This window comes from Canis lupus, chromosome 6 (genome assembly GCF_003254725.2).
Source record: "Canis lupus dingo isolate Sandy chromosome 6, ASM325472v2, whole genome shotgun sequence".
NCBI lineage: Eukaryota > Metazoa > Chordata > Mammalia > Carnivora > Canidae > Canis > Canis lupus.
In genome coordinates, this window is record NC_064248.1 from 57523306 (window position 1) to 57543554 (window position 20249).

The 20249-nt window shown below is 34.7% G+C and overlaps 1 protein-coding gene and 2 pseudogenes across 25 annotated transcripts in view; 1 reads left to right on the forward strand and 2 right to left on the reverse strand.

Moving 5' to 3' along the window:
- ZNF644 (zinc finger protein 644) overlaps positions 1–20249 on the forward strand; it is a 175696-nt gene that overhangs the window by 27936 nt on the left and 127511 nt on the right. For 22 of the 25 annotated variants that reach the window (XR_007411505.1, XR_007411507.1, XR_007411503.1 and 19 more), the window contains one exon: positions 7138–7198. The exons of 1 other annotated variant lie outside the window; for it this stretch is intronic. Coding sequence is in view for 13 of the 24 variants with exons in the window: in XM_035718236.2 (XP_035574129.1) it covers positions 7155–7198 (44 nt within the window). In the remaining 11 variants the exon portion in view is untranslated. Of the gene's footprint in view, positions 1–5233; positions 5364–7137; positions 7199–13437; positions 13548–20249 lie in introns of all 25 variants that reach the window. 2 more of the 25 variants (XM_035718235.2, XM_049111704.1) reach the window with 2 other exon arrangements.
- LOC118355000 (60S ribosomal protein L37a-like) lies at positions 11514–11884 on the reverse strand (annotated as a pseudogene).
- On the reverse strand, positions 17107–17420 carry LOC112640894 (60S ribosomal protein L37a-like; annotated as a pseudogene).

Genomic DNA, 20249 nt, shown 5'->3' on the forward strand with positions numbered 1-20249 from the left:
AAACCTGGAGTTAAAGGGTAGGGGAAAACATTACCTCTTGATGGGAGAAACTGCAAAGCCTCATTGCCAAATGCATGGATAATGGGGTAGTTTGAAATTGGAGTTATTTTTGCAGACGTATTTTTTATTCATGCTGTAAAATTAATTTTCTATGTTCTAGATTGAGCACTATTATATATTTCAGTAGGAACTGTGTTTGAGTATAGAAGTTTAGGCAAGTATAAATTAAATACATCAATCTGTTTGGAGGCCCAGATGACTCTAGTTACACGTGTTTTGTAAGATACATCTGATGATATATTGGAAGCATTGTTCATGCATTGAATTACCAATTGTAATTGTAGTACCATTGGTAGGTGTTGAAAGATGATTCATTTCTACATCTATTCTTTTTTGGTTATAAACGACAATGTTCTTTTTCATTATTACTGTATCTTCTTTAATTTGAGATTTCATTATTTTCCCAAGTTTACTAATATTTGCATATTGAGATCTTAAGCAGATTTGTCAAAATATAATTGACATACAATAAATCTTATGTTTTATGTGTACAATTTGAATAGTTTGATATCTATATATACCCATGAAACCATCACCACGATCAAGATAATAAACATATCCTTTACCCTCAAAATTTCATTGTACCCCTTTTTAATTCTTTCATATTTATTACTCCTCCCTTTATACAATATATAATCTTTTTGTCTATATTTTTTTCACTCATCATAGTTATTTTCAGATTCATCTACATTGCATATATCCTTACTTCACTCTTATTTATTCCATTATAAAGCTATAATGTAAGGGTTCACATGTTGGTGGATGTTTTCTCCTTCACCTTTTGGCTATTACAAATAAAGGTGAACATTTGTTAAGTTTTTATGCAAACATATGCTTTCATTTCTTTGGGTAAATGCCTAGGAGTGGAATGATTGGATCATACATGGAGTAGGTGTATATTTGACCCGTTAAGAAATGGTGAAACTTGGGATGCCTGGGTGGCTCAGCGGTTGAGTGTCTGCCTTTGGCTTAGGGCGTGATCCTGGGGTCCAGGATTGAGTCCCACATCAGGCTCCCTGTGAGGAGCCTGCTTCTTCTGCTTGTGTCTCTGCCTCTCTCTCTCTGCATCTCACGAATAAATAAATAAAATCTTAAAAAAAAAAAGAAATGGTGAAACTTTACAAAGTAATTGTACCATTTATTTTCCTGTATGAGTGTATGAGCATTTCAGTTCCTTCACACATTTACCAACATGTGGTATGATTGGTTTTACTAATTTTAGCCATTCTTGTATAGTGATAGCTCATCATGGCTTAAGTTTGAGTCTTCTAATGACAATTAATAGTGAGTGTATTTTCATATACTTCTCATTCATATATCTTTGGTTAAAGAATTCACCAGAAGATTGTTGCTTCAGGTCTTCTGCCCATTTTGTAATTGGGTTGTTTTGTTTTAATTGAGGTTTTAAAAATGAATTTATTGAGAAATAATTGACATGAAGTACACAATTTAAGTATACAGTGTAATGTTTGAGGTATGTATACACTTAGGAAGCTATCACCATACAAACGAGATACTAAATAGATTTATCACACCTGAAAGTTTCCTCATGCCACTTTGTGATTTCTTCCCTTCTGAGCCACATTCCCCTTTTGGGTCTGTCTTTCAAAAGCATTTAGTCTAGGGTTACTCTAGGCAGTGCTATCTGGATTTAGGTGTCTGAAGGAAACAGGTCTTATTTTTGGCTTTGTATGAGTCTAGGGCAATAATTCTTGTCATCCTTTTGAGTGGCTCTTTCCTTGGCCTTGGCTTGTTTTAATACTTAGGGATGTTCTCGCTCTGTGCAGTTGTCTTCTCTCTGGTACTCTGCTCTGCAATCCCTAGCTGTCTTAGTTTTGGACTTCCAATTCAGTCTCCTCAACTCGGGGAAACCACCAGATTCTCTCCCTGGGTACTCTCCCCAGGTGAGGGTCTGTAGTAAGTTCAGAGTATTGGAGGTTTTACCTCATCTGTTTCCCTTCCCTTAGGGTTCATCCTCGGTGTTTTCCTGTCTGATATCTGAAAACTGTTGTTTCTTATATAGTTCTGGTTTCTTAGGCTTAACAGATGGAGGGCAGACTCAATCCCTGTTACTCTATCTTGATCTTTGTATGTACTTTTTTTCTGGGTGTTTATTTTTTAAATGGTGCTAAAAAAACGTTAAATTTACTATCTTAACCATTTTTAGTGTACAGTTCAGTAGTGTTAAGGATATTCACATTGTTATGCAGCAGATCTCTGGAACTTTTTATTTTGCAAAACTGAAACTCTGTACCCATTATTTTTTTTAAATTTTATTTATTTATGATAGTCACAGAGAGAGAGAGAGAGAGAGAGGCAGAGACACAGGCAGAGGGAGAAGCAGGCTCCATGCACCGGGAGCCCGATGTGGGATTCGATCCTGGGTCTCCAGGATCGCGCCCTAGGCCAAAGGCAGGCGCCAAACCGCTGCGCCACCTAGGGATCCCACTCTGTACCCATTAAATTCTAATTTTATCACCCCTCACTTCCAAACTTTGGTAACAGCCTTTTCACTTTTTTCCCCCCCTCTGATTTTGACTATAAATACTTCATATGAATGGACTCATACAGTGTTTATCCTTTTGTGATTGGCTTATTTTACTTAACATAACGTTCTCAAGGTTCACCCTTAATGTAGCTTGTGGTTGGATTTCCTTATTTTTAAAGGCTGCATAGTATTCCATTCCAATGTTCCATGTATGTACCACATTTTCTTTATTCCTCTGTTGATGAACTTCAGCTTGTTTCTGCCATTTGGCTATTGTGAATAATGCTGCAATGAGCATGGGTATGTAAATCTGTCTTTGAGATACCACTTAGAATTCTTTTGAATATATGCCAGGACTGGGATTGCTAGATCATAGGGCAATTCTATTTATAATTTGTTTATATATTTATTTATTCATTTGAGAGAGTGCACATGAGCAAGCAGGGGGAAGGGCTGAAGAAGGGGGGAAGCAGAGTCCCCACTGAGCTTGGAGCCTCACATGGGGCTTAATCTCAGCACTCTGAAATCATGACCTAAGAGTCAAGATGTTTAATCAACTGAGTCACCCAGACATTCCTGAAAATTAGATTTTCATAATCTTGTTTTCCATATTGGTCATTATTAGTATATAGAAATGCAACTGATCTTCACATGCTGATATTCTGAAATTTTGCTAAAATCATTTAGTTAATTTTTTTTAACAGTCTTTAAGATTTTCTACATAAAAAATCATGTTATTTGCAAACAGATAATTTTACTTCTTCCTTTCCAATTGGAGATCATTCATTTCCTTTTTCCTATCTGTTTGCTCTATTACTTCAGTACCATATTGAGTAGAAATAGCAAGAGTAGGTATACTTGAGGTGCCGGGCTGGCACAGTTGGTGGAGTGTACAACTCTTGATCTTGTCGTTGTGAGTTAGAGCCCCACATTAGGTGTAGGAATTACTTAAAAATAATTTTTTTTTTTTTTTAAAGAGCCATCCTTACTTTCTTAATCTTTGAGGAAAAGCTTTCCATCTTTCACTATTGAGTATGTTAGCTGTAAGCATTTCCCAGGCAGTTTTTCTTACATTGAGGTATTTTTCTTCTATTCTTAGTTTGTTGAGTGTTTCTGTCATTAAAAGATATTGGATGTTGATAAATGCATTTTTTGCACCAATTGGGATGATCATGTGGTTTCTATCCCTCATTCTGTTAATATGGTATATTACATTGATTTTCATTATAAATCCACCTTGATCAGTGTGTAGAATTCTTTTAATGTGCTATTAAGTTTGATTTTTAGTATTTTATTGCAGATTTTTGCTAAGTATTCATCAGGTATATTGATCTGTAGTTTTCTCATTGTGTCCCCGTACTCACCTAAACAGTACCCCAGTTTTTTATACTTTTCAGGTATGGATTTAAAAACTACTTCCTATCAAACTTCATTATAAATTCTCCTTTAAAAAATATGTTTACAGTGACCTAGTTTGACTCTCTGGGGGAACAAATGCAATTAAGAGGCCTTTTTTTCTTGGACTTTGAAATCTAACTGAACAGAGCAAGATAAAAAAAGAATGAAAGTCAGAGTTAGTTACTGTCTTTGTGTGGTGTTAGTGTATTGTGGTAAAGTATACATATAATATTTAACATTTTAAGCATTTTAAAGTATAGGTAAGTGGTATTAAGTGCATTCACATTGTTGTGCAAACATGTATATCCTTTGTATTAGTCTGCTAGGGCTGCAATAACTTGAATAACTTGGTGGTTTAAACAACAGAAATTTATTTTCTCACAGTTCTGGAAGCCAGAAGTTCAAGATTATGGTATGGTGTTAGGTTTGTTTGAGGCTTTTCTCCTCAAGATTTTCTTTTATTTCCTCATGCATTTCCTCTGTGCCTGCATCCTTGGTGCCTTTTTCTTATAAGGACACTACTCATATTAAATTAGGGCCCCATCCTTATGTCATCATTTGACCTCAGGTAACCTTTATGAAGGCCCTTTCTCCAAATAAACACCTTTTATGTAGTACTTCTAATTTATTTCTTGGAGAACCTGACGTCATCAGTATAGTCATTTATTATTCCTCTGAAAATTACCACAAACTAGGTGGCTTAAAACAACAAACTTACTCCAACAGTTATAAAAGCCAGAAGTCTGAAATCAGTATTACTGGACAGAAATCAAGGTGTCAGCAGGGTTATTCTCTCCAGAAATTCAAGGGAGAATCCATCCCTTGCCTCTTGCAATTCTGGTGGCTACTGACATTCCTGACTATAGCTGCAATCTTCAAGGCCGGTGTTTTCAAATCTCTCTCAACTCTGTCTTCGCCTTTTCTGTGAATAGTCAAATTTCTCCATCCCCTCTGTATAAGAATACATGTGGTTGTACTTAGGGCCCACCCAGATAATCCAGGATAATCTCTCCATCTCAAAATTTTTAATGTAAACATATCTGTAAAGACTTTTCTTTTGGGGGGAGGGGTCATATAAGGTAATATTCACAGGTTCTAGGAATTAGGATGTAGATTCTCTTGCAGGGCCGCTTTTTTCATCCTTTCACACTCAGCAATTCATGGTAGATATTTGGTGCTCTCATTTTGATTTGTAGTTTAGCTTGCAGTAGGTCACGATATCCAGTTCTGGGTCTGTAAATACTGGTGGCAGTGGGTGGCTGAAGAGAATATTCTCATCTCTTCTAGACGTTATACAGAGAATTCCAGGTCTGTGGTTCTTCGTGTGTGGTCCTGGAAATAGCATCACCTTAGGAACTTAATAGAAGTGGAAATCATTGGACTCCAACTTAGAACTACCTAATCAGGAACTCTGAGGGTGGGGACTAACAGTCTGTATATAACAAGGTGTCCAGGCGATGCTAATGTGTGCTCAAGTTTGAGAAACGCTTTTCTAGGTTATTGACATTATTAGTTTTAATAACCATATTCACCTTTTTCTCCAGCTCTTTTCTGCTTAAGTCTAATACTTCAATGAGTCTAGGATTTATAGTCCGCAAACTTTATTTTCTGTAGGGATGCAAACGTGTAGTACCAAAATCTTGGTATTGATGATCAGTGAAATTAATTCAGCTCGATAAAAGTTTGCGCTGGGCTGATTTTTGTCAGTTGTATTTTTACTTAGATGTAGTAATTTCATAAAGTAATGTTACTAGATTCAGAAGTGATAGGAATTTTTTTTTTTTTAGTCCTGGAAATGTGAATTAAACTCATTAGCCTGAATTTTACTTATTTTCTAAATCTCTGTAAATTTTGGGATACAGCACAAAATTTCTAATGTTTCATTCAGCCTATATTGTTGTACTTTTACTCTGTGCCACCTACTGACAATGCTGAAATGAATTGAATGAATTCTTTTCCTTGGTGTGTCCACACTGTATGTAGTTTAGAAAACACACAAGTAAACAGTTGATAATAGAGCCATCACCAGTTGCTATAGCAATTGAGAAACACCATAGCTGAACAAATTGAAGAAGGATCTTTCAGGGTGACTAAGCTAAATATTGCAAAACTAGTAAAAAAAAAAAAAAAAAAAAATGTGTTAGCAAAGTTAGAGAGAAGGTAGGTATTGTTCACCATGTGAAGCAGTGTGAAAACTGAGAGGACATAGGGGCTGTTCTGGGAGTTGAAGGGGTTTAGTATTAGAAACCTGGAGTGAATGGAAGAGTAAAGATTGGGGATAATCAATAAGAATGAGATCATTGATTAGTACTGTTGAAGGACTTGAGCCATAGATGTAACATCCTCAGGATAGCTATTGCAAAGTGATTACGTACACGATTCTGGGAAGAATAAATATGAGATGATAGTCTGGAAATAGAATAGTTATAGCAATCTAGGTGAGAATGGCAAGTAGGTATGATGGTACCATTTTTTGGAAATAATTCAAAAGAGTAACAAGCCCGATTAAGGTTGGGGAAGGGGAGATGTGTAGAGTACAGGATAAGACATACTGAGAATTTGTGGAATGTAATAAAATTAAGGGTAGGTAGTTTTTCAAGTAAATTTTCAGTGAAATGTTGGGGTAGCTGTTATGTTATACTAGGTTGTGGATTAAATTGAGGAAGCAGGAGAGAACCAGTATGTACTATCCTCTAGATAAGGTCTCTGGCATTTAGTAAATATTTAATCATTGTTAACCATTATTATACTTAGTATATACTTTTATGCCATCTTATACTGTGTTTTTTTCCTTGTACTTTTGGTATATATGTAGTAGTATTAGATAAATATCTAGATAGAAGTGTGTGTTTTATTAACATACTGGCTTTAATTATTGCTGTGCTATTAAAATTAATAAAAATAAGTTATAAATTTTTTTAAAGAGCTAGAAAATTAGTTTCTCATTTGATTAGGTTATTGTTCATAAAAAAATTAGATTTCCTAAAAATTTTAAATGGTCATGTTTTAATTTTAGATTTCCTAAAAATTTTAAATGGTCATGTTTTAGTTGAAACATTTTTTCCAGTAGCTCTTATGTTAAAATAATTTGATTTGCAGTTTTTAATTTAAAAGAGTAAGTGTATCATAGATGTATTCGTTCACACCAGACACACAAAACTAAATGATGGTCTTTACATGTATTCTTTCAGGTTTGAGTTAATTTCGAATGAGATTGTTTTTGCAACGAGATGTTAATAAGACAAAATCTAGGTAAGTAGAAGACTACTTTGTTAAATGTTACCTATTGAAGTAGGGAATAATACAAAAGACTTAAGTTTTTAAAATGTGCCTTCAAGCTCAGAATTAATGAGTTTTTCAATAAAATTTTGAAATATGAAGAATTGACTTTTTTATATACTTGCTGCAGTTGATTTGGTGGGAGTAACAATAGAACTATCAAACTGTGGAACTAGATTCCTAGTTTTCCTTCTTTTACGTTGAGTTTAACTTAAGTATATGGTTCCCAGTGACTATTAAACATTTTAGAAAATTAGGTTGGTATTTGGTTTAGCTATTCAGAAACCAGTTCAGTAAGAGATTTGCTCTATCCTTCAATGTTCTCTTAGTGGATTATAGTGCTTGAGTAGTTTTTGCCTTTGTGGATTTTACTTTCTTATTTCTATTAATGAAGCTCTTTTATAAATTGATTAAGTTGGCCAAATTATGACTTTTTTATGTTAATACAAGTTTCAGGATTGTAAATAATTGTTTTACCATTTTTCTTATGAGTATCTCTGCTGAATGACTTTTCTAATTTAGCATTCTGATTTGCTTTAAATTTTTTAAGACTATTTATTGTCTTTCAGGAAATTGAATTGTGATCATGCACTTTTTTGGTCTGATATGTGAAGGACAAGTTTTTAATAATATAAACTGTTGAATTGTTAGAAAGTTAGATTTGCTATCTTTTGGTAAGTGAACATGGTTTCAGGATATAAACAGATTAAAAAGAATACTTAGATAAATTGTAGTTAACTTGGTCCTTCTCTAATCTAACCAGACGTTTCAGCTGTCAGAAACTTGCTGCTCTCAAAGGTTTAAAAAAAAAAAATAAAGGCTAGAATGAAAAGTAGTTGAGTAATATGCAGTTAGTGTATTCTCAAGAAGTGGTTTAGGCATAATTTGATGAAGGAGAGTTGTGCTTTTATTGCTATTATATAATAATATTTGTAGTGGTAGTGTGAAGAATATTTATTGTGCTCTTATGTTTTGTTAACTGTTTCTCATGCCTTGATAATCTTTATAGTACTTTCTGTAAGGTAGGTTCTTCTGTGTAGAAAATTGTTATTTTTTGGCTTTATAGTGAGCTATTTTCTTTAGGAAGAGTACATTATCTTCACAGAATTTAGTGTAAGGAACACTTGTCTATATATCTTCTTGTAAGGAAGAAAGAGCTAGATAGACTTCTGTACTTAACATCTTATGGAGATTTTGTTTGCTAGTTGAATATACAGTGTTAGAACCTTTATTCTGATTTCTTGTAGGTCAGATGTTGCTTAAGGGATGACACTGGTTTAACTTATTCTGACCTTATACCACAATTATGCAATTTTTCTTTTTTAATAAGATAATTTACATTTTTACATAAACTAAGTTGTAATTTATGTATGCAAAATTTGAAGTATAGAACTGAATGAGGTTTTTACATATATGTTCACACATGTAACAACCGTAGAGATCAAAATGTAGGACATTTTCATTGATCAGAAAGTTTCTTATATTCTTCCCTTTCCAGTCGAATAGCCTTTTCCCCAAGGTAAGCATTTTTCTGAATTTTATCAGCAGAGCTTAGTTTTGCCTGTTCTTGAATTTTATCTTTATAGGATGATATCATATGCACTTTTTATATGTGGCATTTTTTTTATATGTGGCATTTTTTTAGTCAACATAGTATTTTTGAGTTTCCTCCATGTTACTGTATCAGTAGTTTTTATTGCTGAGTACTATTTCATTGTACAACTGTGCTACAAATTTTTTTAACGTATTTTCTTTAATTTCCTTTATTGGATCCTCCAACTCTCTGACCTCACTTGCCAGCATTCTGCCCTGCTTTCCTTCCTTTAGTTGTCCCCTTTTTTGTTCTACCAATACCTGCACAATAACATGTAAGCCCCATAACACGGCATACAATGGTCTCACTGCAGATATTCCAGAATGCCTAGAATTATCTGAATAAACTATATTTGATGTTTCATATATTTAGTTTTTGTCCGAATTATATGTTGTCACTCTTCCCCAGCCCCTTACCTCCCCAACTGTCATTGTTCTTCCTCCTGGTCATCGGCTTATCTCCTGAAATAGTCCATCTCCAGCATTATCTTTTCCTTTGAGCCACACTGGCCATAAGGCAATAGAATGTTTTCTTTACTGGACAGTGAGCTCTTTGAAAAAGGTAGATATCATCAATGTCTTACTTATCTTAGTAGCACAGTGCCAGAGTACTGTGTGTACTTAGTGAATGTTTGTAAAACAGAACAATAAACAGAATTCTCTCTCAGTCAACTAGGGATTCAGAATACAGGCTGGAATGGGATGAGGACATTGGTGCTTCAGTTGCTTTTGGACTGTGGGAAAAGCCAATGAGGACAATACAGAAGCAGCATTATAGAATTTTGAAAAGAGCAACAAAATATCCCCTAAGTCGTCTTTGAATCCATTTGAAAGAAATGGCTAGTAATGTTCTTAGTTAAGACCTTAAGGAAAACTGTGTTGCTTTTGATTACTCTTTCCAAATGAAGGCATTAATCCATGTTATGGAAATTAGAATGTTTGCTACTAATGATACTCTTTTTGTGAGTTTGTACTAGTTATTTCTTTAAAGATTTTAAAAGATGTATTAGATTAATACAAGTAGAAGATTAAGAAGATTGGTCACATCTATAAAGAAATTTTTTCTCATTTTCCTGAGGGTAAAAAAATATTGGAGTAGAGAAGGAAATTGAATCATAGTCTGGAATTGTGATAACATTTTTGAGTTTTATAGCTTAGGAAGCTTGCTGTTTGATGAAAAATATTTTAAAAATCTTGTTTTATCACTGTACATCTGTGGTATATGAATAATGTACTTAGGAAATTTTAAAAATATTTTAAAGTATTTTATACTAGTTTTTTTCTTCCATATTTGAAATTCGGCTGGTTGGATTGGCCATTGTAGTCACCTAGGGGATTTTTATGCCTTCTAGCAAGTCCAAAGCAAGAAGAAATTCTTCCCCACTGGGATCAATTTGTTGCTTTTCCTCTCTGCAGCTTCTGCCATAAAGGTTGAATACAGAGTTGGACATTGACCCCATCTCATGCTGTTTCTTCTGATCCCTACAAGAATTTTCTTAGACATAGATTCTTATCAAATGTAGAACTTCAGTTATTTGTTTTATTTCATCACGGATGTGAAGTATGTTTAGTTTTATTGTTGATAAAGTTTGAGTATTCAGAGAAATATAACCTTGAGGTTGCTTGATTTAACGTGTATTTGAAATATTTTAGGCTAGTTTCTCTTCTCAGAGGCTGGTAGGTATACCTCAGTTTCAGACTCTTCGTCTTCATTCTTCAATATTTTATAAAGTCAGAAGCTGCTTTTTTCATTTTGCAGAGTCCTTGAATCCAAGGATTTGAAGTTCCTTATGAATATTTATATTAGCTAATTTCCTTAATTTTCAAATTAAGCTCTCAGTGCTTCACTCTCTTTATGAGGAATGTAGATGTGCTGCCCTTTGTTGTAATGTGAAAAATACTTTTAAATTAATAAAAATATTTGTTCTTCATCCTAGATGAGATTGCACAATGTACATTTGACCTTTTTCAAATATATTGTCAAGTAGTATTTAGTATTTTTGAAATTATATTTTTATAAAGTCACATATGCTTATTTATGTATAAGCAAATAGTACAAAGATATTAAGAATAAGTAAAACTCTCCTCTCTCAGCACTATACTACCCATAAATTATCAGAAATAACTGATATATTTTGCATCTTTCTCTTTCCATTTGCTGGCATATCTTGGATGTTTTTCATATATGGATTACATTTAATATAATTGTTTCCTTGTTGATAAAGATATTTGGGTAAATCTCAGGGTTTTTTGCTTGTATATGCAGTGCTGCAATAAATATTCTTTACTACGTTATTGGAATTGTGTGAGAATGTCGGTAAGATAATTTGTAGCATTAGATTGCTGGGTCAGTATATATGTGGACTTTAATTTCTGATAATGCAAAATTGCAATGAGATTATATCACTTAGTATTTTATTAGCAATGTTTTTTAGAGTATTAAATATTATATATATTTGCTATGTGCATGTAATACTAAATATTAACTTGTGTTTTAATCCATGGCAGTCTAATGAATGAAAAGTGGTATTTATTGGTGAATTTTTTTTAATTAGAAGGATTTTAAATTTCCAAGTCTTTTGAGAAAGCAAAATCAATGCAGTGCAAATTGGAACATCCAATTAATGAATTTAACAACAAACCAAAGTAGTTTCCCATTTATTATAGGCTAGCAATGTTTCAAATGGTGAAGCTTCTACTGGTCTTTGGTCTCCTCCAGTCATCTGATGGCAGACTTCAGTGTGAGGGCAGAAATGGTGTTGTAGTTGTAGGCCCAGGCAGCACTGGCTGCCGTTTTCATATAGGAACCACAATGCCAGATCCTCACAGCTTGTCTTTTCATCTTGGTTTTGCCACAGAAGGAGCAAGTGTACTTGTCATCTGGCTTATTTCACTCTTTCTCACCATTTTCCTGAGGGACGCACCATAACAGGTCCTGTATTTACCCAGGAGTCTGACTTTCTTGGTGTGTTTAACTGTATTGCTGCAACTTAGGTCTGAGCCTAGAGAGCTGGTATGTTTCTTTAATTGTGAGAGTCCTCTTAGATTTGCAGTGTCACCTTCATCATAACCTAATTCTTTTGAAGACTATATAATTGGGACAAATTTTTCTCCTTTATGGTTAAATCCACCAATTAACATATCTTTGTGTGTTATGTACTGCATTTAGTTATTTAATACTGGATAATCAGATTGTTTGTCTTTGTTCTCTTTATTCCTTCATGCTGCTTATTTAGAAAGCATATTTCTTTGTGGTGGATTTCTTTGTAATTTACTACAAACTCTAATGTTAGTGTAGTCTGTAAATAAAAATAAAAGCTATTACTAAATATTAGGTTAATTAAGTCTAGATTAATAACATGCTGCTCACAGGTTGTCTCTTACAACTCAAGCTTTAGAAAACTTTCCTTCTTTGTATGTTTTTTTCTTCTTTACCTCCCTTAGCATGTGTGATAAGCTGTAACTACTAGTCTCAGTTCTAGCTTTTCTATAATTCTAGAAATTACTAAATTTAAGACCTGAAAAAAGAGCTGGGAAAATCCTTAACATTATTATGGTGGCTTTCTTTGAGTTATTTTTAAGGATTTAGATACTGCCTTCCTTTGGGCTTATTTTTTGCATAGTATTTTCCAGTGTGATGTCTTTTCATTTCTATCTCCCTTTGTCTACATCTCTTAAAACTCGTTAGTTTCACTTTGTTGTTTCATTTGTCTAAAAGGCTAAATAGGCTACATTGATTTGTTTTGAAGCTGTGCTATTTTTCCAAAGAAAGCTTCATCTAGACGTGTATTTGTTATAACAATTTCTACTCAAATCTGATGTGGTTTTCAACTTAACAGTTAAAGGCTAAGTGGCAAATGTCATTCTAATAAATGAACAGGGAACCATAAACTGCCCTGTGAAGTGAAAGAATTTTATTTTTGCTATACAGTTAACCCTCTGTAGTAGGTCTAAACTATAAAAAAAGGTCCTAAATAAAACAAGGTATTCAGTAAGCCTTTATTGAAACATCATGTTCTGGGCAGCCCGGTGGCTCAGCGGTTTAGGCTGCCTTCAGCCCGGAGTGTGATCCTGGAGACCCGGGATCGAGTCCCATGTCAGGCTCCTTGCATGGAGCCTACTCCTCCCTCTTCCTGTGTCTTGGCCTCTCTCTCTCTGTGTCTCTCATGAATAAATAAATAAATAAAATATTTTAAAAAAGGAAAAAAAAGAAACATCATGTTCTAGGCACTATGCTATATGTTAAATATGCACTCATTGGTAATGAGAATTCTCGGTGTCATATAGCTAATTATGTTATAACTCGTGGACAGAATACTGTCAGGTATATATAGGGAAGGGAATTTTGAAGGGAGAGATCAGGAAAGGCTTTGTTGAAGGAAGGTGATGTTTGAGTTGGGCTCTGAAGAAAAGAATTAGAATTTTGATTATAGGATGACCTTGGGAAAATGTGGACAAAGGGAGTGTGAACTAAGTCTTACTTTAATTTCTAGAAATTATTTTGTAAAATAGTTTCATTTAATTGGATGTCTGTGTTGTCAAAATTACTGGCTTTTTTTTTTTTTTTTTTTTTTTTTTTTTTTTTTTTTTTTTTTTTTTTTTTTTTTTTTTTTTTTTAGTAGGCTCCAGCCCTAGCATTGAGCCCAGCATGGGGCTTGAACTCACAACCCTGAGATCAAGACCTGAGCTGAGATCAAGTGTCGGGTGCCTAACCAACTGATCCACCCAGGTGCCCCATTACTGGCATTTTCTTAAGTGTACTAAAGTTTATAATTTACTGTAGTTTAGGAAGTCATTGAATGGTTTCCTTGTTCTGTTTTTGAAACTTTTTAACAACTAATTTTGAACCCATCAAGAAATATACTGTGAAAGACTCCATAATGATCATTGATTTACATATTATACTATTGTACTTAAGAGTGTGAGGCTTATAAATAATTAAAGACAACTTGAAGTCAGGTAGATAATTGCAGACAAAATTAGAACCTGATTCTAATTCTAATCAGAGGTCTTTGAACCTCTGATCTTTTGTTCTTTGAGATGACTGACCATAAAAGCAGATATTTGCAATGGTTTAGGGTCTTCCAGCCAGACTGGGGACTATGGGTGTATATGTCATATGATCAGTGGTCAGTAATACTTGTTTAAGATTTTGATTTATTTTGATTTATTCAGTGTTTTCTGAACTGGTTATTGTAGCTACATTGGTTTTAGCTCATATCTGATACTAGTTATTAGTATAAAGAGGAAGGATGACTAAATATGTAAGTATAATAAGATGGGATTAATGTTGTGATAGTTTGTGTTCTTGGATGGCAATGACCATGTCTGTTTTATTTATTAAGATGTAAGAACTGAATGTATGGGCACCTGGGTAGCTAAGTCAGTTAAGTGTCTGCCTTCAGCTCGGGTCATGATTTCAGGATCCTGGGATCGATCCCTGAGTGTCTGGCTCCCTGCTTGGCAGAGAGTCTGCTTCTCCCTCTGCCCCTCCCTTCACTTGCTCTCTCAGTCTCTTTCTTTTTCTCTCTCAAATAAAAAAAAAGCAAACAAACACTGAGTATGGACTTGACTGTCAATGAGCATTTAATAAAGATTTATTGAATGAAAATATCCCAAGGACTCCCAGAAGTGACATTTAAACTAAAACTTAGAAGAACTGTTAATGATTTATCTAGATAAAATTTAGGGAAGGACTATTGTTAGCAGAAGAAATAGCATGTGGAAGGATGAGAGGAAAGAGAAGGAGAAGATTGGTGGAACTGAAAGAAATGTGGTATGTCGTGAGTGTGGAGTTCTACAAGGAGTGAGGAGAGGGGAGTGGCTAGTGTCAAGAGAGAAGAGGGAGGGACACCTGGGTGGCTTAGTGGTTGAGCACCTGCCTTCTGCTCAGGGAGTGAACCTGGGGTCCTGGAATCAAGGCCCACATCAGGCTCCCCACAGGGAGCCTGCTTCTCCCTCTGCCTGCTTCTCTGCCTCTCTCTTTCTGTGTCTCTCATGAATAAATAAATAAAATATTAAAAAAGAGAAGAGGGAGAGTAAATCTTGAGGTATTTTATTGGGGGTTTTAGAAACCATTTTATTTGTTTATTTAAGAGTTTATTTATTTCTTCATGAGAGACACACAGAGAGAGAGGCAGAGACACAGGCAGAGGGAGAAGCAGGCTCCATGCAGGGAGCCCGACGTGGGACTCGATCCCGAGGCTCCAGGATCACACCCTGGGCTGAAGGCAGGTGCTAAACCGCTGAGCCACCCAGAGATCCCCTAGAAACCTTTTTAAAGTGTTTGGATTAACAATAATAAGAGATCATTAAAGGAGTTAAAATGTGAGGGAATGATGTGATCAGATCTGTGTTTTAGAAAAACATTTAATTAAGATGTGGAGAACAGATTGGAGGAGAAGCTAGATTGGATTCAGGATGACCTGACTTTAGAGTGGTAGTGGTGGGGATAAAAAAGACAAAGATTATTGAAAAATGGCTTGTTCCATATGGATTTATGAGTTGCTGTTTTTATTACAGTTTCTGGCCTCTCTTTACTCTTAATTAAACTAGATTTAATACTATTGATGGATAAATAATTGTATTACTAATAACAAAAGTCTTAACAAAGATATTTGAGTACCTGAGAGAATTTTAAATGTGTTGAGTCTTGGATTTCCATGAATATTGTCTAATACATACTAGCTGAATATGAATTCTGATAGTATTTGATGAGGAGACATTTTCTAGTTTGAGTAACAAAATTTGGGTTAAGACTTTAGGGTAATCATGATTCAGAAAATCATTTGGGAGGGTTTGCGTGGGGAAAAAATATCATTTGTAGGAAAAGTGTATATGAGTAGGACCTTCCCCACCTTGTTCCCCCCATTGTATACTCACCATCTAGAACAGTTCTTGTTACAGAGATAATATATTTGTTGAATAATCAGTCAGGGTTTACATAAAATATTTAATATCTAACCAATTTTATTTTTAGTCAGATGACAGAGTGGCAGACAAGTTAGTTTTTCCAATTTAAATGATTATACTTTTAAGTAATATTCCCCCTTTTAAATTACCCTGTAACCATTCATATTTATGCTGATTTCCTTCTATGTTCTTCCCTCTCAACACTGCTTAATGCCTTTTTATAACTTGTTTCCCTTCTCCAATCCCTAATCCCTTGTAACCAATAATGTTTGCCATTTCTATAATTTTTTCATTTCATGTGATAGAATTATACAGTATACAATATTCTGGTATTGACTTTTTTCAGTCACCACAATTCCCTCAAGATTCATCCAAGTTGTATACATTGATTAGTTTATTCCTTTTTATTGCTGAGTAGTATTTCATGTTGTCAGCGTATCATAATTTAACTGTTCATCTACGGGAGAACAAATGTCTGGGTCATTTCCATTTTGGGTCTATTATGAATATAGCTAATATGAACATTTGAGTACAAGTTTATGTGTAAACATCAGTTTTCATTTCCCTAGAATAAATGCCCCAGAGTGCAATTGCTGAGTGCATATGCTAGTTACATGTTTAGGTTTAATAGAAATGGCCAAATTGTTTTTCAGCATTTTTTAAGTGATCTAGTTTCTCCACATTCTTGCAAGCATTAGGTGCTGAAAGTAATTTAAAAAAAATTTTTTTATTGTAGCATTTTGAAAGGTGTGTGGTGTTATCTCATTGTGTGTTTCCTCTATGGAACTTCATTTTTATTAGTGTGACTATATCAATTTGAGTAACTTAATCCTGTCAGTCCTTCTGTGCAAACTGAAAAATGGAGAATGTTATAGACATCTGCAAAATTTGTTCTAAAATTCTAATTGTTTCATTCTGTTTTCTGAAGATGCTGATGAAATGTGTGGTCAGTCAAAACACCCAAAAGTTAGGAGGCAGTATATGTCATTCTACCTTTAGAAAGATTAAAAAAAATTAATGATCTAAAAACAAAAGTCCGCACAGCCTAAACTAATGTATGTCAAAGAAGTGGAACTGGCAAAGATAACACTTATCTATGGAAAGCAAAGACACATACCTAACCTCTAAGGCTTATATTATTATGTCATTTATCATTTGACTATAGAAAAAAAGTACTGTATTAGGATAGCCTACCTCAGTATGCTTTTCCATTAAAAATTAGAAGGGTTTTAAATTTCCAAGTCTTTTGAGAAAGCAAAATCAATGCAGTGCAAATTGGAACATCCAGTTAATGAATTTAATAACAAACCAAAGTAGTTTTGTTACAGAATTGACCCATTTTTTATAGGCTAGCAGTGTTTCAAATGGTGAAGCTTCTACTGGTCTTTGGTCTCCTCCAGTCATCTGATGGCAGACTTCAGTGTGAGGGCAGAAATGGTGTTGTAGTTGTAGGCCCAGGCAGCACTGGCTGCCGTTTTCATATAGGAACCACAATGCCAGATCCTCACAGCTTGTCTTTTCATCTTGGTTTTGCCACAGAAGGAGCAAGTGTACTTGTCATCTGGCTTATTTCACTCTTTCTCACCATTTTCCTGAGGGACGCACCATAACAGGTCCTGTATTTACCCAGGAGTCTGACCTTTTTGGTGTGTTTAACTGTATTGCCACAACCTTGGTCTGAACCCAACATGGGGCTCAAACTCTTGACCCTGAGATCAAGAGCTGTACACTCTACCAAATGAGCTAGCCAGTTGCAGCATAACGTGTTTGAGGTTCATCCATGTTGTAGCATATGGGTATTTCATTACCCCCCCCCCTTTTTTTTTTAAAGATTTAGTTGTTTTAGACAGTGCATGCCAGGGGAAGGGACAGAGGGCGAGAACCTTCAGTCAAACTCCTTGCTGAGCTGGGAGCCATACCTGGGGCTCCATCTCAGGACCCATGAGATCATGACCTTAGCTGAAACCAAGAGTTGGATACTTAACTGACTAAGCCACCCAAGCGCCCCAGCACTTCATTTCTTTTTATGCCTGAGTAATATTCTATTGTATGGCTATGCTGTATATTCTTTACCTGTTCATCTGTGGATGGACATTTGGGTTGCTTACACCTTTAGGCTATTTTGAATAGTGTTACTATGCACATCTTAATTATTTTTTTAAGTATATGGTTTAATAGTATTAAGTATATTAACATTTTTATGAAACAGATATCCAAAACTATTTTATCTTGCAAATCTGAGACTCTCTACCTATTATTAAACAATCATTTCCCCTTTTGCTCCTCCTCCCAGCCCTTGGTGACCACATTCTACTTTCTGTTTTCATAAATTTGACTATTTTATATAACTCATGTAGGTGGAATCATACACTTTTTGTCTTTTTGTGACTGGCTTATCTCACTTAGTGTAATGTTCTTATGGTTCATCAGTTTGGTGCATGTGACAGGATTTTTCTTGTTTAAGGTTATATAATATTTCATTGTATTCATATACCACGTTTCCTTTATTGATTCATCCATCAGTAGATGTTTGGGTTGCTCCCATCTCTTGGCTATTGTGAATAGTGCCGATATGAACATGGGTGTGCAAACATTCTTCAAGACTCTTTAATAAAATTTTAGGCAGCCCGGGTGGCTCAGCAGTTTAGCGCCGCCTTCAGCCCAGTGTGTGGTCCTGGAGACCCGGGATCGAGTCCCACGTCAGGCTCCCTGCATGGAATGGAGCCTGTTCTCCCTCTCCCTGTGTCTGTGCCTCTCCCCTGCCCCCACCATGTGTGTCTTTTGCAAGTAAATAAATAAGATCTTTAAAAAAAAAAAAAAAAGACTCTTTAAATTTTTTTGAATATATACCTCAAAGTATTATTGCTGGATCATTATAGTTCTAAGTTTTCCAGGAACCTCCATACTGTTTCTGTACCACTTTACAATCCCACCAACAGCACACACATCTTCACCAACATTTGTGATTTTGTTGTTTTGAAAACACAACCATCCTAATGAATGTGCAGTGATACTTCATTGTTTTATTTGCACTTCTCTGATGATTAATGATATTGAGCATTTTTTCATATGTTTGTTAGCCATTTGTAGATCATATTTAGACAAACATCCATTCAAGTACTTTGGTCATTTTTTTTTTTTTTTTTACTTTGGTCATTTTTTAATTGGATTTTTTTTGTAGGAACTTTAAAATATATTCTAGACATTAGTTCCTTCCGCAGCTTGGTAGTATTTTCTCCCATTCTATAGATCACCTGCATATTGACCCTGTTGATCGTGTCCTTTGATATACAAGTTTTTAGGTTTGATATACTTCAGTCTGTTTTTGTTTTTGTTGTCTCTGTTTCTGGTATCCAAGAAATTATTGTCAAGTTTGATGTTGCAAAGCTTTTTCTCTTATTTTCTCCTAGGAGTTTTATAGTTTTAGGTCTTAATATTTAGATCTTTAATTCACTTTGAGTAAATTTTTTATTTATGGTGTAAAAGAAGGATCCATCTTCATCCTTTCGTATGTGTTTATCCAGTTTTCCCAGCACCATTTGTTGAAGAGACTGTCGCTTTTTCATCGCATGGTCTTGCATCCTTGGCAGAGATTTGTACGTGTATTTCCAGGGTCTGTCTTCCCATTCCTTTGGTCTATTTATCTTTATGCCATTACTAGAATGTTTTAATTACTGTAGCATTGTAAGTTTATTTTTAAATTAAGAGATATGAGACGTATGACTTCGTTCTTTTTTTTCAAAATTGCTTTGACTTTTGGGATCCCTTGATATTTCATATGAATTTTAGAGTGAGTTTATCTACTTCTGCAAAAAAAAAAAAAATGCTACTGGGATTGATAGTGATTATGTTGTATCTAGATAATATGGACATCTTAAAATTAAGTCTCCCAATACTTGAATACTGGATATTTTTCCGTTTCTGTTTTCTTTGACTTTTTTCAGCATTGTGGTTTTCTGTGCACAAGTCTTTCATCTCCTTGAATAAACTCCTTAAGTTTATTTTTAAGTTTTTATTCTTTTTGATGCTTTTTTAAATGAGATGGATAAATTTTTTGAGGTTGTTTACTGTTAAGTATAGACACATCTGACTTTTGTGTGTTAATTTTCTGTCCTACAACACTGGTGAATTTGTTTATTAGTTTAACGGTTTTTTGTGGTATTTTCAGGTTTTCTATAAAGGTTGTATCTATAAAGAGAATTTCCTTTCCAATTTTTTTTAAGATTTTTAAATTATTTATTCATGAGAGACACAGAGAGAGAGAGAGAGGCAGGCTCCATGCAGGGAACCCGATGCAGGACCCCATCCCAGGACTCCAGGATCACACCCTGGGCCAAAGGCAGGCTCTAAACCGCTGAGCCACCCAGGCGTCCCTCCTTTCCAATTTGAATGCTTTTTTTTTTTTAAATTAATTAATTAATTAATTAATTTATTTATTTATTTTTCTTGCCTAACTGCTCTTGCTAGGACTTCTAGTACTGTGTTTGATGAGGAGTAGCAGGAGCAGACGACCTTATCT